The 15,705-nt window shown below is 33.7% G+C and overlaps 3 protein-coding genes across 5 annotated transcripts in view; 1 reads left to right on the top strand and 2 right to left on the bottom strand.

Moving 5' to 3' along the window:
• LOC114931231 (uncharacterized) overlaps positions 1 to 9,125 on the bottom strand; it is a 301,644-nt gene extending 292,519 nt beyond the window's left edge. The window contains exons 1-4 of the mRNA XM_085486431.1: positions 8,983 to 9,125; positions 8,304 to 8,476; positions 7,612 to 7,679; positions 6,110 to 6,283 (exon numbers count right to left, since the gene is read on the bottom strand). The gene's annotated coding sequence lies outside the window, so the exon portion shown is untranslated. The remainder of the gene's footprint in view (positions 1 to 6,109; positions 6,284 to 7,611; positions 7,680 to 8,303; positions 8,477 to 8,982) is intronic.
• A 303-nt stretch (positions 9,126 to 9,428) lies between these two features.
• Positions 9,429 to 12,835, top strand: deltaCOP (coatomer subunit delta). 2 transcript variants are annotated; one of them, XR_014925556.1, is made up of 9 exons: positions 9,429 to 9,588; positions 9,794 to 9,833; positions 10,092 to 10,315; positions 10,401 to 10,789; positions 10,874 to 11,044; positions 11,146 to 11,459; positions 11,558 to 11,874; positions 11,986 to 12,147; positions 12,594 to 12,835. XR_014925556.1 is itself a non-coding variant. In XM_029319870.2 (8 exons), exons 1-8 carry the CDS (start codon positions 9,586 to 9,588, stop codon positions 12,073 to 12,075), a joined length of 1,548 nt encoding a protein of 515 aa, XP_029175703.2. In that variant the 5' UTR covers positions 9,429 to 9,585; the 3' UTR covers positions 12,076 to 12,480. The 2 variants fall into 2 exon arrangements, 1 of the variants encoding a protein (XP_029175703.2); XM_029319870.2 differs by lacking the exon at positions 12,594 to 12,835 and having other exon boundaries at positions 11,986 to 12,480.
• Positions 12,179 to 14,309, bottom strand: LOC114944122 (uncharacterized). Of its 2 annotated transcripts, XM_085486415.1 has the most exons (6): positions 14,078 to 14,309; positions 13,698 to 13,949; positions 13,393 to 13,525; positions 13,058 to 13,278; positions 12,825 to 12,972; positions 12,179 to 12,747 (listed from the first exon to the last, which is right to left on the bottom strand). In XM_085486415.1, exons 2-6 carry the CDS (start codon positions 13,935 to 13,937, stop codon positions 12,683 to 12,685), a joined length of 807 nt encoding a protein of 268 aa, XP_085342541.1. In that variant the 5' UTR covers positions 13,938 to 13,949; positions 14,078 to 14,309; the 3' UTR covers positions 12,179 to 12,682. The 2 variants fall into 2 exon arrangements, with proteins under 2 accessions (XP_085342541.1, XP_029175715.2); XM_029319882.2 differs by lacking the exon at positions 14,078 to 14,309 and having other exon boundaries at positions 13,698 to 14,071.
• Between the last annotated feature and the right edge of the window lie 1,396 nt (positions 14,310 to 15,705).

Here is a 15,705-nt window from a genome sequence, read left to right as displayed (position 1 = left end):
GTCACTGAATATACAAATCCAGTGCCAAATTGTCAAATTGGAAAAATGGTACACTCAATATGGCGGATTTATATAAAAAAAGCATTTTTTTTTTAATTGTAACATTCCCCATATTGAGCACCATATTTTGAATTTGACCATTTTCATATTGAATTTGTATTCACTGAATCAAAAAATCCTTAAAAGCTATTTAACCATCAATGACCTAATTGTAAATCGCAGCTAACTTCTGTAACACAGCTCATATTTAACCATCGATAACTTATTAATTATAACCGACACCAAAAATCTCTTTTATGAGAGTTAAAAGTCCTAACAACATACTTTATTTTGATTGCAGTAAAACTTCTCCAGCACGTCACATATCGTAGTTATAATGATAAAACTCGTAAAAATAGCTCCTTTTTCAACTTGAATTAAAATTGTGACATGATGGAGCAATTTGGAAACCGAATTCAGCATTTAAAAAAATTATAAGAACCGATTAGTCTCGTTTCGGTGTTCGAAAACAATTATTTTTTGTTGAACACAGTGTAATCTATGCTTTGGCGGAAAAAAAGAAAGGATCGAGCATTTAACCATAATAAGAAAATTTCATGAAAACACGACATTCATGGCACGTTTTGCAAAATTAAAAGAAACCAATTAGTATCATACGTTTGAAAAAGAAAGTCTAACGCGTTAAGCAAGGCAATTAAACTTGATTTACGTTTTTGGCATTTCGCGTTTAATTAAAAATCTAAATGCAATCTCGCTATATTGAATGTCGCGACCACGGGCGCAACTTTTGCGCGAAATATCGCGCCGTGTACGATTCCATACCTGCGCTACGGCTTGATTATGCGGCTATAATCAAGTGAAACAATCGACCAGGGAGGCTTGAAGAACAGTATAACAGGGACGGGACGCCCTCGTTAGATTGTCGCTCGTTAATCACAAAAAGCTGTTCATTGTTCGCGACAGCAAAGAGAATGCAGAGAGGAAAAAAGAGAGAAGGCGAGGAGAAGGACCTAGGAGGATCAGATTCTCGCGCGTCGAATCGGAACTCGGTCACGACTTCGATCATCAGTCAATGAGCTAATACACGCATTCGCTATTGTCCCCGCGAGGCGATTGATCGTCCTTAATTAATCAAATCCGGAGGTGAACAACAACCGGGCCAAGACGGAGGAAGGATTTATCCCTCCCACTGGAAATCCTATACGCAACGCACCTCGTGTGTTTGACACATGTTTCTCTGATTAATATTTTTACCACAATAAAAAATATTAATATCTATATAAAAATATTAATATCACGATAAGATGTAAAATAAGTATGTTTAATTCATTTTACTATGTACATACACAGAGAGAATTTTCTCTTAGAATTTACCCTGAAAATCGTGGTAATAATGGACAATATGGTATTGGAAGAATTTTATAAGAATTTCTCTGATTAATATTTACCACAATAAAAATAGTAATATCTATTATAATAAAATATAAAATATGTTCAATGAATTTTATATAGTAAAATTTACTATGTATATATTAATATTTTTTATTGTGATAAATATTAATCAGAGAAATTCTTATAAGATTCTTCCAATACCATATTGTCCATGATTGTCATGATTTTCAGGGTAAATTCTAAGAGAAAATTCTCTCCATGTAGTACTTAATTAAATTAAAAAATTAATCGAACATATTTCATATCTTTTATATCTTATATCGTGTAGTAAATATTAATATTTCTTATTGTGATAAATAGTAATTAGAGAAACTCTTACAAAATTTTTCCAATACCATATTATCATCCATTTCCAATACCATATTATATCGTGTAGTAAATATTTATATTTCTTATTGTGATAAATAGTAATTAAAGAAACTCTTACAAAATTTTTCCAATACCATATTATCACAATAAGATATAAAATATGTTCGATTAATTTTAATATATAGTAAATTTTACTATGTATATATTAATATTTTTTATTGTGGTAAATATTTGAACAGAGAAATTTTTATAAAATTAAATATAAAATTAATGAAAATGTCTATATAAAATTCTTTCTAATACCATATTGTTCCAGCTGGGATTACCATGATTTTCAGGGTAAATTCTAAGAGAAAATTTCGCAGAGAAAAGATCACGGGGAGATTAATTTATCCGAGGGTTGTACCATCATTAGGGCGCGAAACAGAACGCGGAGGCCTTAGCTTGATGATCGCCCTGGGACAGGGCACGCGTTTAGAGAAAGATATCGGGGAGTATCAAGTCTTTTCATTCACGAAACGATCAACTTTACCGCAAGCTTCGCGTTCCCTTCGAATTTCGCTCTTTCGTCGGCCTTGTCGAAAACCGCTGACCCACATCAGCAATAATCCATTTAATAAGATTACGTACACTGCGAGCTCGCGTATATACCGCCCGAATATCTCTATCTTGTTTACAGCCTTCATAAAGTTCCACGTTCAAGCTAAGTAAATTTGTACGCAGACCTCCCTTTAACGTGAAAGAGGAACAATGAAACTCTGCTTCAAACTGCTTCGCTTGAATTACGTGCCAGTGTTCTTTCCCCGCAACTAAATTAAATTACACCAAACAGTGTACATAAATTTTGTAGTTTTAATACGTTCAATATCATTATATAAATATAAAAGTACAAAAAAGTGTTCGAAACGAAGAATCATAAAGACACGCTTCCTTATAAAAGGAAGCCAAGTTTTTAATGTATATTGTAATAACGCAATATTATATTTCACCTAACTTTCATAAACGATTTGTATTAGTTGTATAGTTTAATTACTCGGTCGAGACAAAGATAAAGAGAGAGAGAGGCAGAGAGAAATATATTATTAGCAAGAAACTGTCGAGACATTTAATTAAAAACGTCGCATCGTGCACCACTGCGTGACATTTAATTTCTTTCCGAGCAATTAACAATTAATTTCTCCGCACCGATTATATGCGAGCAATGTTAATATTTTGTAGCAGCAGGTACATCTCATCTCCGTAATGCGTTCGTAAAAATAATAAATTGTAGAAAATTTGAAGCAGATATATAAGTTGGTAATAATATTTTATATATACATATATATTTTTTTATATATTTAAATTATATATTTTATATATATGTATATATGCGGGGTGTATCTAAATAAATGCAAAAATTTTAGATGATTCTTTTGTCGAAAATTAAGAACGGGTTTTTTATATAAATATATACTTCTCAAATTAAAACTACAGACAAATTAAAAAACTTGGTGGATATTTTCCACTAATAAAAAGGATATTTATTAATATTTTTAAAAAAATTAAAATCTTTACCTCCCTCTTTAGAAAAGTGTAATTCCTCAAGGAGGGATATAAAAATATATGTATAAGAAACCTCCCTTAATTTTCGATAAAGAATCATCTACAATTTTTCGCACTTATTTAGATACATCCCGTATATATTTTATATATCTTTTATAATATTTTAAATTTTAAATATATACGCAGAGAGACAATTTTCTCTTGGAATTTACCCTTACAATCATGGTAATCGTGGGACTGATTAAATATTAACCACAATAAAAAATATTAATATCTATCACAATAAAATATAAAATATATTCAATTAATTTTACTATGTACATAATAAAGTTTAGTAATTTTACTATGTGCATAGTAAAATTTGTTATGTACATATACATATTTTATATTGTGGTATCTCCGGTTTCTCTGATTAATATTTATCACAATAAGAAATATTAATATGTACCACAATAATATATAAAATATATTCGATTAATTTTATTATGTACATTTAGATAATAAAACATAGTAATTTTACTATGTATGTACATATTAATATTTTTTTATTGTGGCAAATATTCAATCAGAAAAACTCTTATAAAATTCTTCTCATATATCAAATTTGCTCCACGATTACTAATTTTCAGGGTTAATTCTACGAGGAAATTCTCTCCGTGCATAATAAATGAGAAATTTTCTCTGAGAGAAAATAGATAAATATACATTATTATTAATTCAACAATGACTAATTTGACGATACGACAAACACATTTTCCACATTTTCTGTCGCGAGAGGCTCGAGTGAAGCCTACATGCATCTGTCGCCAAGTTAATGACGGCAATTTTTCTCGAACCGTCACGAAGGACGCGCATTCGTAAACAACACATCAGTGTATAACAAGACACGAACAAAGCGAGAATAGCTCGAGATCTCTTCGCGTATATTAATTCGCTTCTTTGGATAGAACTCGGAGCGTACGCGCGCGGACGGTCTGAAAATAAATTGTGGTAAACAGCAATGAATCTCGGTGCGCGATTGTTCCGACTGCGTTTTCCATTACATTTGCATCTGAAAGCGCGGATTTCGCGATGGACCACCGTGTATATAACGTTCCACGTGTGTACGTACAGCAGTTTATCTTCGCCGATTTTGTACTTTTTTTTATTAAATTTCAATAGGCGCATGAATCTATTTAATTTTAATTTTAATTAATTAAATAGATATAACATTTAAATTTAATGTGTTTCACATACACGGAGAGAATTTTCTCTGATTAATATTTACCACAAAAAAATATTAATATGTACATAGTAAATTTTACTAAGAATTTACTAACAATAAGAAAATACTAATTTTACTAAGAAAATACAGAGAAACTCTTATAAGATTCTTCCAATATCATATATTGACGCACGATTACCATGATTTTCCGGGTAAATTCTAAGAGAAAATTCTCTCCGTATAGGAGATGTCTTAATTAATTATTTTTGCCTGCACGTGTAATACAATATACTATTTTATCTTCCAGAATTCTCAATCACTTCGCGAGGACCGAGTGATTCTTGAAGAATCTGGAGTCGACCTTCATATCTAAACGCGAGATTCCCGTGTTTGAAAGGCTTCCATTAATTTTGACAAACACGTCGTGAAAGATATTCCGCCGATATTCCGTTATTTTCAGGGCGTAATGGAAATACGGCTATAAGCTTATTATTACTCCCTAGTATTATCTCGCTCTCTGCAACTTTCGTTCACGTTGATATTGCATTAATATAACCATCCCCACTTCCCAGTCGCGTTGCATTCCCTGCAAAACCGCGCGCACGGAAATTTCTACCGTGGTCTACCGCGCTGGTAATTGCAGAAATAGACTTACGAGTTTCCAACTTATCGCGGGATTGCGCGGCGGCCGCTCAAAGGAGCTAAAATGTAATATTTATAACGAAACGGACGTCTCTATTCGAAGCGAAGGACGTTCGTAATCCCTTTGAACGCACGCGAGACTTGTTCTCTTTCTCTCTTCTCTCCTTCTCTATCTCGTCTCGTTATAATAACGCGAAAATTTGCTGTAAAGCGCATCACGTATCGCTCTATTTTCTCGCGTGAGAGTGTTAACCTGGCGTTTAAATTAAAAAAAAAATTTTGTCGCGCGTAAAATACAAATTTCAATTTTTATTCCTCGCGTTATACGCATATCGAATGCATCGGTAATGACGCTTTTCTCGCGGCATCGAAAAATGCAAATTCGTATACAATTTTCATAAAATTCAATATTGAATGCACTCAATACACAGAGAAGTTCCTGGCGGCAAATCGCCAGGCTTTGTGCGAAATAACCGTATTGAGGCTTTTTCTGCAGTAAAATAGAAGGACAGAGAGAGATATTCCTCTCCTCTTGCAAATAAAAATGCTGCTCGCCGATAACGCGAGCACAATAATTTACCAGTAATATTATTTAAAAGGTTCGCAAAAATATTTGAAAAATATAGGCATTTGTTCTACTTTTGAAACTTTGAAACACTGAATTAATTCATATATTTTATTATATATTATTCTTTATTATTATATTTATTATATATTAAAAAATATTCATAAATATTAATAAAATATTACATATTATTATTAATAATATTAAAAATGAAAATAACAGGAAAATTAAGAAAGAACAAAAAATACAAAAATTTTTAATCATGCCTCTCCTCTGAAAAAAAAATCCTGCGGACGCCCATAATTTTTGGGCAGTCGGTGGTTTCGTCTGCCACTCATCAACGAAATGCGCAGATAAAAATAATAATAATTCATGCATGACATAGACTCACTCACCAATCGCTGCGATGCTGATTAATCGATTTACGTTGATTAATATCGGCGACATTTTCACACGTGTCGTGCTGCGTTGTTCGCCAACCTTGAAGTCAGCCTTTTAGAGGACGGGGAAAACCGCGATGAATCGACGTCATCAGCGCGCATTCTTTCTTTTAATCCGTGTTGCGTAATCTGAAAAAAGGGGGTTGACTAGTATTATCAAGATGATCGTTGCTTACGCTCGCAAAAGAGTGTGCCGTGCTGAGCACGTAGAGCAAATTAACCCAGAGGTTAATTGGGTTAGCCGGCGTATCACCGCCTCCGACTGTCCCTCGGCCTCTGCTGCTGCTGCTCGGCTGGCTTGATGGCGGTGTGTAAGTGCGATACGTACATTAATTTCTTTGTTAACCGTTTACCCGGGCTTAATTTTCCTCTAAAAGCCTCTCGTCGACCGCCCCGTTGCTGTTGCTGACAGCGGTTATAATAATAATGACGATGCTGACGCGGAAAAGGAGCAGTGCCATTAATTAATTACAATCGCTTGTATAGAGAATTTACCTTGATAAAAATCAAATTTCACAACGCGAGGCGCCAAATTTTTTTTCCCTCGCTCATATATTTATTTTCTTAATTAACTTTCCACATGAAGGTTCTTTAAACATTCAATAACCAGTCACCATAATAGTTTGAAAATTTAAAAGAATTATTGTATACAATTTTAATAAATAATTTAATAATTTAATCAAATAAATAATAATTGAATAATAATCACCAATAATAACAGTCATCAATAATAATTTAAAAAAAAAACAATAAATCTTGTCTTTACTATTTTTGATTTTTCCGTATATATTCCATACATATATATTTTTGGATAAAATGTGTATTAATCTTTATAAATTAAATTTAAATCCATTGCAATTTGTCTTTAAATTTAAATTACAAATTTTAAGTTATTTATAAAATTTATTTATAAAAAATATTTTAAAAGTAAATAAATAAATTTATTTAAAAAAATTAAATTGAAAAGCATTTTCCCTGCCTGCATTTTCATGAAATCGCCAATATAAAATTTAATTACCTGCGATATTGTATTTCTTTTTGCTCGCACTACGATAATTAATACAGCCAAGGATCCATATAGCAAAGAGGGAGAGAGACTCGGAGGCAAAGGACGGGAATAGCGGAAGTGCGAGCCTGTCCGAGCGGAAACGCGACATAATAACGACAACGCGCACGACGAGCCGTCCATCTTCCGCGTCGACGAAGATGTGCGATAATGGACTAAATTAACGCACGGTCCTGTCTATCTGACGAAACAACAGCAGGATGTTTCCGATGTTTTCCAAGCCGTATGATATAATTATCGTCGTTAACAAGGAAACTCTGGCATCGATCGGATCGATCCTTTCGTCGAAATTCGCAAAGACGGCTCTTCCCCCGTCAAGATCGCATTTTGAAAGTATATATTGTATGCATTATATAATGCAAACATCCATGATGAAAATAAATTCACTCACTGGTTCATCCAATCCCGCCAATTTCCGTCTCGCGCTGCGCCAGATCCTATATGTCCTCGAGAGAAATCCTGTGGGAGATGTATATCGATTAAAATTTGATGCGATGATATAACCTTGTAGATTATTATAATTCGATCGCGTGCTATTGTCGCGTCTCCTTCGAATTTATGTCACGTACTTTATTTAATTATATCAATGTAACGCAAGAGATTATTCTTGCACACTTAAGAATAAATATAATTAATTCACTGATTAACTCGACTCGCGGAGAGAAAGAGGCGCGAATTCAATTTCCGATTCGGAATTAATGACTAATTCGGTTGGATACACTGACGCGCTCCCTTTTTCTATTTTTCAATACCAACCAAACAAGAGGAAATTAATAGAAAATTAAGCGTAAATAATTTGGAGTAAAAAATATTATAAAAAATATTTTTGCTATATATTTGAATTAATTAGAAATAATCATCGATAAAAGATCTTTAATATAAAATATGGCTATATACAGAAAATTATAGCTTGAAGATGAAATAATATCTGACGATAAAGTGCGCTTTATTGCGTTCTCGAATTATTTACGGAAATGTGGATGTTGTAACGAGAAATTGTGTATAAAATTAGTTTGCGAGATGAGGAATTATAAATATAATACGTATATGCATATATAATAAGGAACACAATGCTTTGTTTACCTTTTCTGCGACTTTTTATGTGCGGGGGCGAACAGCACGATTCTCCGACGAGGACGTCCAACGTGAAGTTGTTCCCGCCAAAGATTGTCGTCTTTATGCGTGATTTCTGTCGAGTGGCGCCCTCTGTCGTGCGCTGCCGTAACTAATACACCGAATATCTCCAACATTTTACACTAGAAAAAAATATTAAATGTTATTTATTTTTTTAATGTTATTTATTTTGTTAAACTCTTAAGTTATTTATTTTATTTTTATATTTTAATTTCAAATATTTTTTCAAACTCTAATTAACAATAGATAGTCTAATAGTTAGCGTGCTTTCAGGATTAATTAATTATTCTTATTTTTTATTGCACAATATTCGCGAACTAATAATGTTATATCGTGATGAAATAATATCTAAATAGATAAGTTATATAAAAATCCACACAATTCACATATGTATAATTACACAAAATATATTCTGAAAATTACAATAAAAAAATTACATGAGATATTTGAAGAAGAATGAAAATAAGAAACTGAATTGGGGATGCAAGAGTTGTCAAAAATCGTGTAAATATTTTTTCTACATTTTTTTTACATGCATCGTTATGTCTTTCAACCCCGCGGATACTGCGTTTTCCCGCAAAATTTTTTCTCGGACGACGCAGATCATATTTCTCTCTCCTTTACATACCTTAGGAGTTACCTTTTCTCCATTTCTTCGAAATCTTCGCAAGACTTCTTTAACGCGTGCGAACGTAATTCGACGTACTTAATATTTCTAAACGAACGTAGTTAATTCAACGATGAGAGCCCTTCCAATCGCACTTTCCACGCTCCACTTCTCTCTTCGGAATAAACAAAAAGTGCAAGAGAGTACAACTGCGAGGCGCAGATCAGCAAGTCACGTGTCCACGCTGCCAATGTGTCCCTTGAAATAATAATAATAATAATAATAATAATAATAATAATAATATAAATAAAAAAATAAAATAAAATAATAAAATAAAATAATATAAATAAATATATGTAAATAATAATTTTAACACTAACCAATCAGAACGACGCACTCCTCGGTTCCGATTGGTCGGGCGAAACGCGCTCTTGAGTTTCCTCGCTACATCAACTCGCACAGTCCGCGACTGACAGCTCTCATCATGGCACACGTCAGCACATCGCGCCCTCTGCTCGCCTCCTTCGCGTATTTGTATATGTGATGTGGAGTGAGCGGTTCTCCCATGTGAGAGAGTAACGCTTGACTTTTCATCGCCAGGCGTTTTCGAATTAACTCGTCAGGATGGTGAGTGATCGTGATTCCCCGGGTGTTCGTCTACGCGAGTCGAAATCCGCCGGCGAAGACGCCGTCTCTTGGACGAAGGCGGATTCGACGTCGCACAGATGTCATCCATTAGCCAGCGGATCTCGGCGAGCCGCGATTGTCCCCGCAAACGTCACCGGCCGAATATACACGTCGGAATATTCAGCCTTGCCTCTTCTCTTTCCAGGTACTCATCGCCGCCGCGGTATGCACCAAAGCCGGGAAGAGTAAGTGAAACACGATACCCTCGACGCGTGTCTGTATACGTGTCTGCGTTCCGATAGCAGATCTCGCCCGGGGCTCGATTAAGATAATCACATGATTATATCGTGACGTTTCTTTGCTCTCTATTCGCGGAGAAACAAGCGTCAATTGTGTACATAAGCGGGCGACTCGTGAAAAATATTTCTGTCATGCTGGATTTGTTTGTTGTAATTTGAAAAAATTTTTTGTTTATCTTTGCAACTAGATTCACTTTTTTCCAGCTATAATTTCTCGACAATTCGTCGAGATGACGAAGGCGAGAATAGAGGGCCTACTCGCTGCGTTCCCAAAACTGATGAGCTCGGGTAAACAGCACACATTCGTGGAAACTGAGTCCGTTAGATATGTTTATCAGCCTCTAGAGAAAGTATATATGCTGCTCATCACAACTAAGGCCAGCAATATTTTGGAGGATCTGGAAACCTTGAGACTCTTTGCGAGAGTGGTAAGTAGATCATTCCATTGTGGATGCAAGTAATCGTCAGGAAAATTTTATTATGCGACAGTGTTACGTGTATGAAACCTTTCAGATTCCAGAATATTGCAGCTCGATGGACGAACTTGAAATAGCAGAGAACGCGTTCAATTTGATATTTGCATTTGACGAGATAGTTGCGCTAGGCTATAGGGAGAATGTTAATTTAGCACAAATCAGGACTTTTGTAGAAATGGATTCGCATGAGGAGAAGGTTTATCAAGCAGTGAGAATGACGCAGGAGCGCGAAGCTAAAAATAAGATGCGCGAGAAAGCTAAGGAATTGCAGAGGCAAAGAATGATGGAGGCTAACAAGAAGGGTGGAATTAAAAGTCCTGGATTTGGTGGAGGATACGGAAGTGGCAGTGTTCCAGCTACTCCGGCTGTCGGTGATACAGCTAATTTCGTGCCTGAACCAATTAGACCTTCCTATAAGCCCAAACAGTATGATTAATTCTAATTTACCAGACTCTAATTATGTATGTAATTATTTTCAGTCTCTATAATATCTGATCTCTTTTTATTCAGAAAGTCAACCAACGTTGGAACGGGTGCAATGAAATTGGGTGGCAAATCTCGCGATGTGGACTCCTTTGTTGATCAATTGAAGGAGGAAGGTGAAAATGTTGTATCAGGACCTCTTGCTGCTCCTGGGACGAAATTGACACCAATCAGTCCTCAAATAATGAACACAGAATTGTACGTAATTTCATAGATGCATGCGTATATAAGAGAAAAACTTAAAATATGTATTCATACAAGCAACAAATCGATTTAAACAAACACATTTTCATTAAAAGGGTTCACCTGAGGCAAGAGGAGAGACTTAACGTACGTGTCGGTCGAGACGGAGGTTTACAGAACTGCGAGTTGCACGGCTTGGTGACTGTACACATCTCTGACGAAAAATGGGGACGTATCCGCGTGCAAGTTGAAAACAAGGACACGAGAGGCATTCAGTTACAGACTCATCCAAACGTGGACAAGGAATTATTCAGAGCGCATGGTCAAATAGGTCTGAAAGTACCCACGAAACCATTTCCGTTAAACACTGATGTTGGTGTGTTGAAATGGCGTTTCCAAGCCCAAGACGAGGCAGCACTACCAATTTCGAGTAAGATTCATCAATTATATGCATAAATCAATTTTGTTAAGTTTTATAAAAAAAAAGGTCAAAGAATATACATATGTAATTAATGTAATTTGTAACAGTAAATTGTTGGCCTTCTGAAAACGGAGAGGGCGGCTGCGACGTGAATATCGAGTACGAATTGGAGCAGGCCGATCTCGAATTGAACGACGTCCAGATAAACATTCCTCTATCTATCGGATGCACTCCTATCGTAAGCGAATGCGACGGACAGTATACCCACGAGGGACGACGAAACACGTTAATCTGGTCCTTACCGGTGATCGATGCTTCAACAAAATCTGGCTCGATGGAGTTTTCGGCCCCGTCTTCTACACCCGCAGATTTCTTCCCACTTCACATTACATTTACATCTAAAACGCCGTATGCCAAAATCAAGGTATACAATACATGAATTTATTGCACAAATTACAAGATATACATCAATCCACGTAAAATTAATAATTATATTATTTTCATTACATTAATTAATAATTATATTACGTTCCAGGTTAGCGAAGTTTTGCTGGTAGAAGATGACAGCCCCGTTAAGTATTCAGTAGAAACTGTATTCTTTACTGATAATTATGAAGTTGTATAAGAAAGAATAGATAAAATATTTGCGCATATATAAGAGAATATGGAAATAGAGGCACAGTTCAGAAAATGGAAGGTATAATTTTACAATTAATAATCCATATTGATTACTGTTCGAGTTTTAATTTTATTGCCATAGTCATTCCTTGATGATCGATGAGCATATGTTGCTATATTTATATACATACATAATACATATCTTTTTATTACTATATCATTTAATAGCTGTCCGGTGCCGAATACGTTTGTAAAAAAGAAGATATATCCTAATTAGAAAAAATTGGATCGTGAAAATTTATCGTACATATTTACTTTTTATTTGATAAACATATATTTTAGTATATTTGCAATAACACGCCTGAGAAAAGGATTGTATTATTACCAAATATATATATATCGAATTTTGTTACTCGTTCGTAAGTTTATATACCTCATATCTCAGTAAATATTTAACACTTATTCATCATTTCTCTTATTACAATGTTGAAAAGATCTATTATAAAAAATTTTTTTCTTTTGCAGTCACACAAAGATGTTGCTCTTAATATTTTTATTTCTAAAAGTATACATATACAAATATTTACAATCATTAAAATATATATAAATAATTGTTACAATTCATCTGTTGGCATATTTATAATTTGTGGTATCAGGTGATTCTCAATAACTGCTTTGGCTGCAAAGAATAAATCCAGAGTAAATAAACTACACTTGTATAATAATTTTTATGTTTAAGTGAATAAAGTTGCTTACCATTCATCGAATTATTCATAATAGCTGCCTTGTAAGCACTTATATTCGAAGAATTAGTATATGTTACTTCTGCACCCTTTGTTAACAATTCATAACACACACGTGGATGATCGAAATATGCTCCATAGATTAGTGGTGTATTACCATCCTATGTCAGAACTGAGATTATTAATATCTAAACACCAATAAATTATTAGATTTTCAGATTTTGTGTAAAAATGTAACATGTATACCTCATCGGATGTATTAGGATCAGCACCATGATTTAACAATAGTTTAACAACATCGTAATGACCGTAAGCAGCTGCCAGATGCAAACTCGTCTCCCCTTTTGGTCCACGACGATTTATTTTGGCATTCCATTTGAGCAACTGTCTAATAGTACCTAATTGTCCATAAGCAGAGGCCCACATTAATGCTGTCAACCCCTTCTCATCAGTCGCATCTACTGAATCTGTACAATACAATTAATTATTCCATTACATATTTCTATAATTATATTATTTTTATAATTATTACAATTAAAAAAGATTAAGTATACACTGTACAGATATTAAATATTATATACTTGAAGATATATGCTCGTGGGTAAGTTCCCCTTGACCCGCCAGAGTATGAAATGTGATATCGTTCTCCACATACAGCTGATGTATCTGGGTTTGAGTGTTGCCTCTTTGCAGATTTGTCAACAGGGTGGGTGGCTGTGCATATGACACAAATATATTTGCACAGGTAAAGAATGTAAATATTTCATTCCATCCATATAAATCTTACAATAAAATATTATTAATATTATTATAATAAATAAATTTCCCTCTTGATTTATATGTATTTTCATTTAATCCATTTATATAATTTCATTGACAAGTGTACCTTGTAGGGCTGAAACGCGCTCGTCCTGGTGGCGTCCTGCCACGCTCCTGGGGCCCACTGCCACTTCCTCTCGATCGGCTCCGACTTGCAGCCGATGCTCACGTTCTCCGGCTTGCAGAGCAGAGGCTTCGGTCGTATCCCGATCGCCGAAGCATCGAGGGTGATGCTTTTGCTGCTCTCGCTGGAACATCGGTCCTCCTTCACGTCCTCCTCGTCCTGTTCCTCCTCCTTCATGATCATTTCCGAATGAACCTGCTTCTCCATAATCGTTGAACGCAGATTTTCAGGGGAACCATTTATGTATAAAATACGTCGAGCTATTTTCAATTTTATTTTCCACTTTGTTCATTTAAATCGCAACAAACATGCAGATATGTCACCTGTCAGAGGTTAGATTTGACGTTTCACGCCGATGACACTTCACATAGCAGAAGACCATTGTTTACATCCTCCTCGCATCTACTATTGTTTCTACTTAAATATATAAAAATGACTAATTATAAAACTGTTTGCTATTAGATGACATTATTTATATCGCGAAGGAAGCACGAAGGCGTTTAAAAGTTGGAGGCATTTGACAGTTCAAATGGCGGCTTCTACCTTTGAACAATAGCTCGTCGATTCGCGTGAATTAAAACCTGCTTTCTCATTAAATATTCTCTTCATTAATGCATATCTCTTCGCAAAATATTTATTATATATAAACATTTTCTAATGAGTAACAAAAAAAAATATATATATATATATTTTTTTTTTATATATACTAATACAAATCTTTATTATCGATCAAAGATTCATCTCAACGAATTTTAGATTACAGATATTAATTATTTATTAGATTAATTAAATGATTAGTGTATCACGGATTTTATAGTTAATTATATATATATATATATATATATATATATATATATATATTTGTGATTATAATATATATATATTTTCATTTATATAATCGAATAATAAGAATCCAATTAATATATATAAAGTGACATAAATACAAATTGAAAATTATAATTTCGTGGAAATACCTTTCAGAACAATAAATAAGATTAATAATAATGATAAACATATTAATGAATAGATTTTTCTCGGAGATTTCGCCAGGAAATGAAATGGATTCTGGAGCTGAAATTATAAATTTAAAACAGTAAACAGATAAATGAAAATCATATAAAATGCATGGAAATGAAATACTTAAAATTGTAAAAAGAAAGCTCGTCTATCATCATTGCTAATTAAATATTCATTGAACAATATTTGATAAATATTAAATAATATATTACAATAAAACTAGACACACAATAATATCCTGAATTCTAATTTCCATAAATATTTTATTACAAATGTTTACTCTCTTATTATATTGAATTTTGGAACATAAATAATCGTACAAGATATTTTTAATTATAATAGAAATTAAAAAATATGCTTTAATTGTAAATATTTTAGAAAGATGCAGTATACTAAAAAAGAAAACGCATTTTTAGACTCAGAGTTATTTATTAACACAGTATGCTTACAGAATTATTAATTTTAAACTAACGAGGGAAGGAATTTATTCGTAATTTGGCATTGGGAAACTGATCTTATTGTTAGTTATACGCTTTCTCATCAAATCGGAAAGCATTTATTAGGGTGATGTTGCAACGTGCTCAATATCGGGTGTCAAAGATTTGGAAGATCGCGCCAATTTGGTGCAATCTATTTTTTTTTCTCGATATTTTCAACAATATTCTACTTTAAAACGACTATAATGACGATGTTGATAGTGATAAAAAGTATGAAGTTGAAAGGCAGCGAGGCAAATGCTCAAATCATGTCTTCTTTTCTTATCGCGTTCAATAATAATCTGTTATTTTGTTGAAAAGTGACGATATGTATATATACATACATATATATATAATATATATACACATATATGTATACACATATATTGTAGTAAAAGTTTCGGAATCTTTCTAATCAGTCTTTTTCTTTTTGTCCTCGCAAGATTATCACAGAATTC

Source organism: Nylanderia fulva, unplaced genomic scaffold, assembly GCF_048542155.1.
Source record: "Nylanderia fulva isolate GAGA-0341 unplaced genomic scaffold, ASM4854215v1 Scaffold43, whole genome shotgun sequence".
Taxonomy (NCBI): Eukaryota; Metazoa; Arthropoda; class Insecta; order Hymenoptera; family Formicidae; genus Nylanderia; species Nylanderia fulva.
Note: the sequence above shows the minus strand (reverse complement) of the source record. Positions and strands in the feature narration are given on the sequence as shown.

Bases quoted from the DNA above. Each gene is read 5' to 3' on its own strand.
- deltaCOP (XM_029319870.2), top strand. The intron at 10,316-10,400 runs GTAAGTAGATCA...GAAACCTTTCAG, and splicing joins TGAGACTCTTTGCGAGAGTG to ATTCCAGAATATTGCAGCTC. The intron at 10,790-10,873 runs GTATGATTAATT...CTTTTTATTCAG, and splicing joins CCTTCCTATAAGCCCAAACA to AAAGTCAACCAACGTTGGAA.
- LOC114944122 (XM_029319882.2), bottom strand. From the start codon at position 13,961: ATGGAGAAGCAGGTTCATTCGGAAATGATCATGAAGGAGGAGGAACAG. The intron at 13,526-13,697 runs GTACACTTGTCA...TCATATGCACAG, and splicing joins GCGCGTTTCAGCCCTACAAG to CCACCCACCCTGTTGACAAA. The intron at 13,279-13,392 runs GTATATAATATT...TGTATTGTACAG, and splicing joins CCACGAGCATATATCTTCAA to ATTCAGTAGATGCGACTGAT.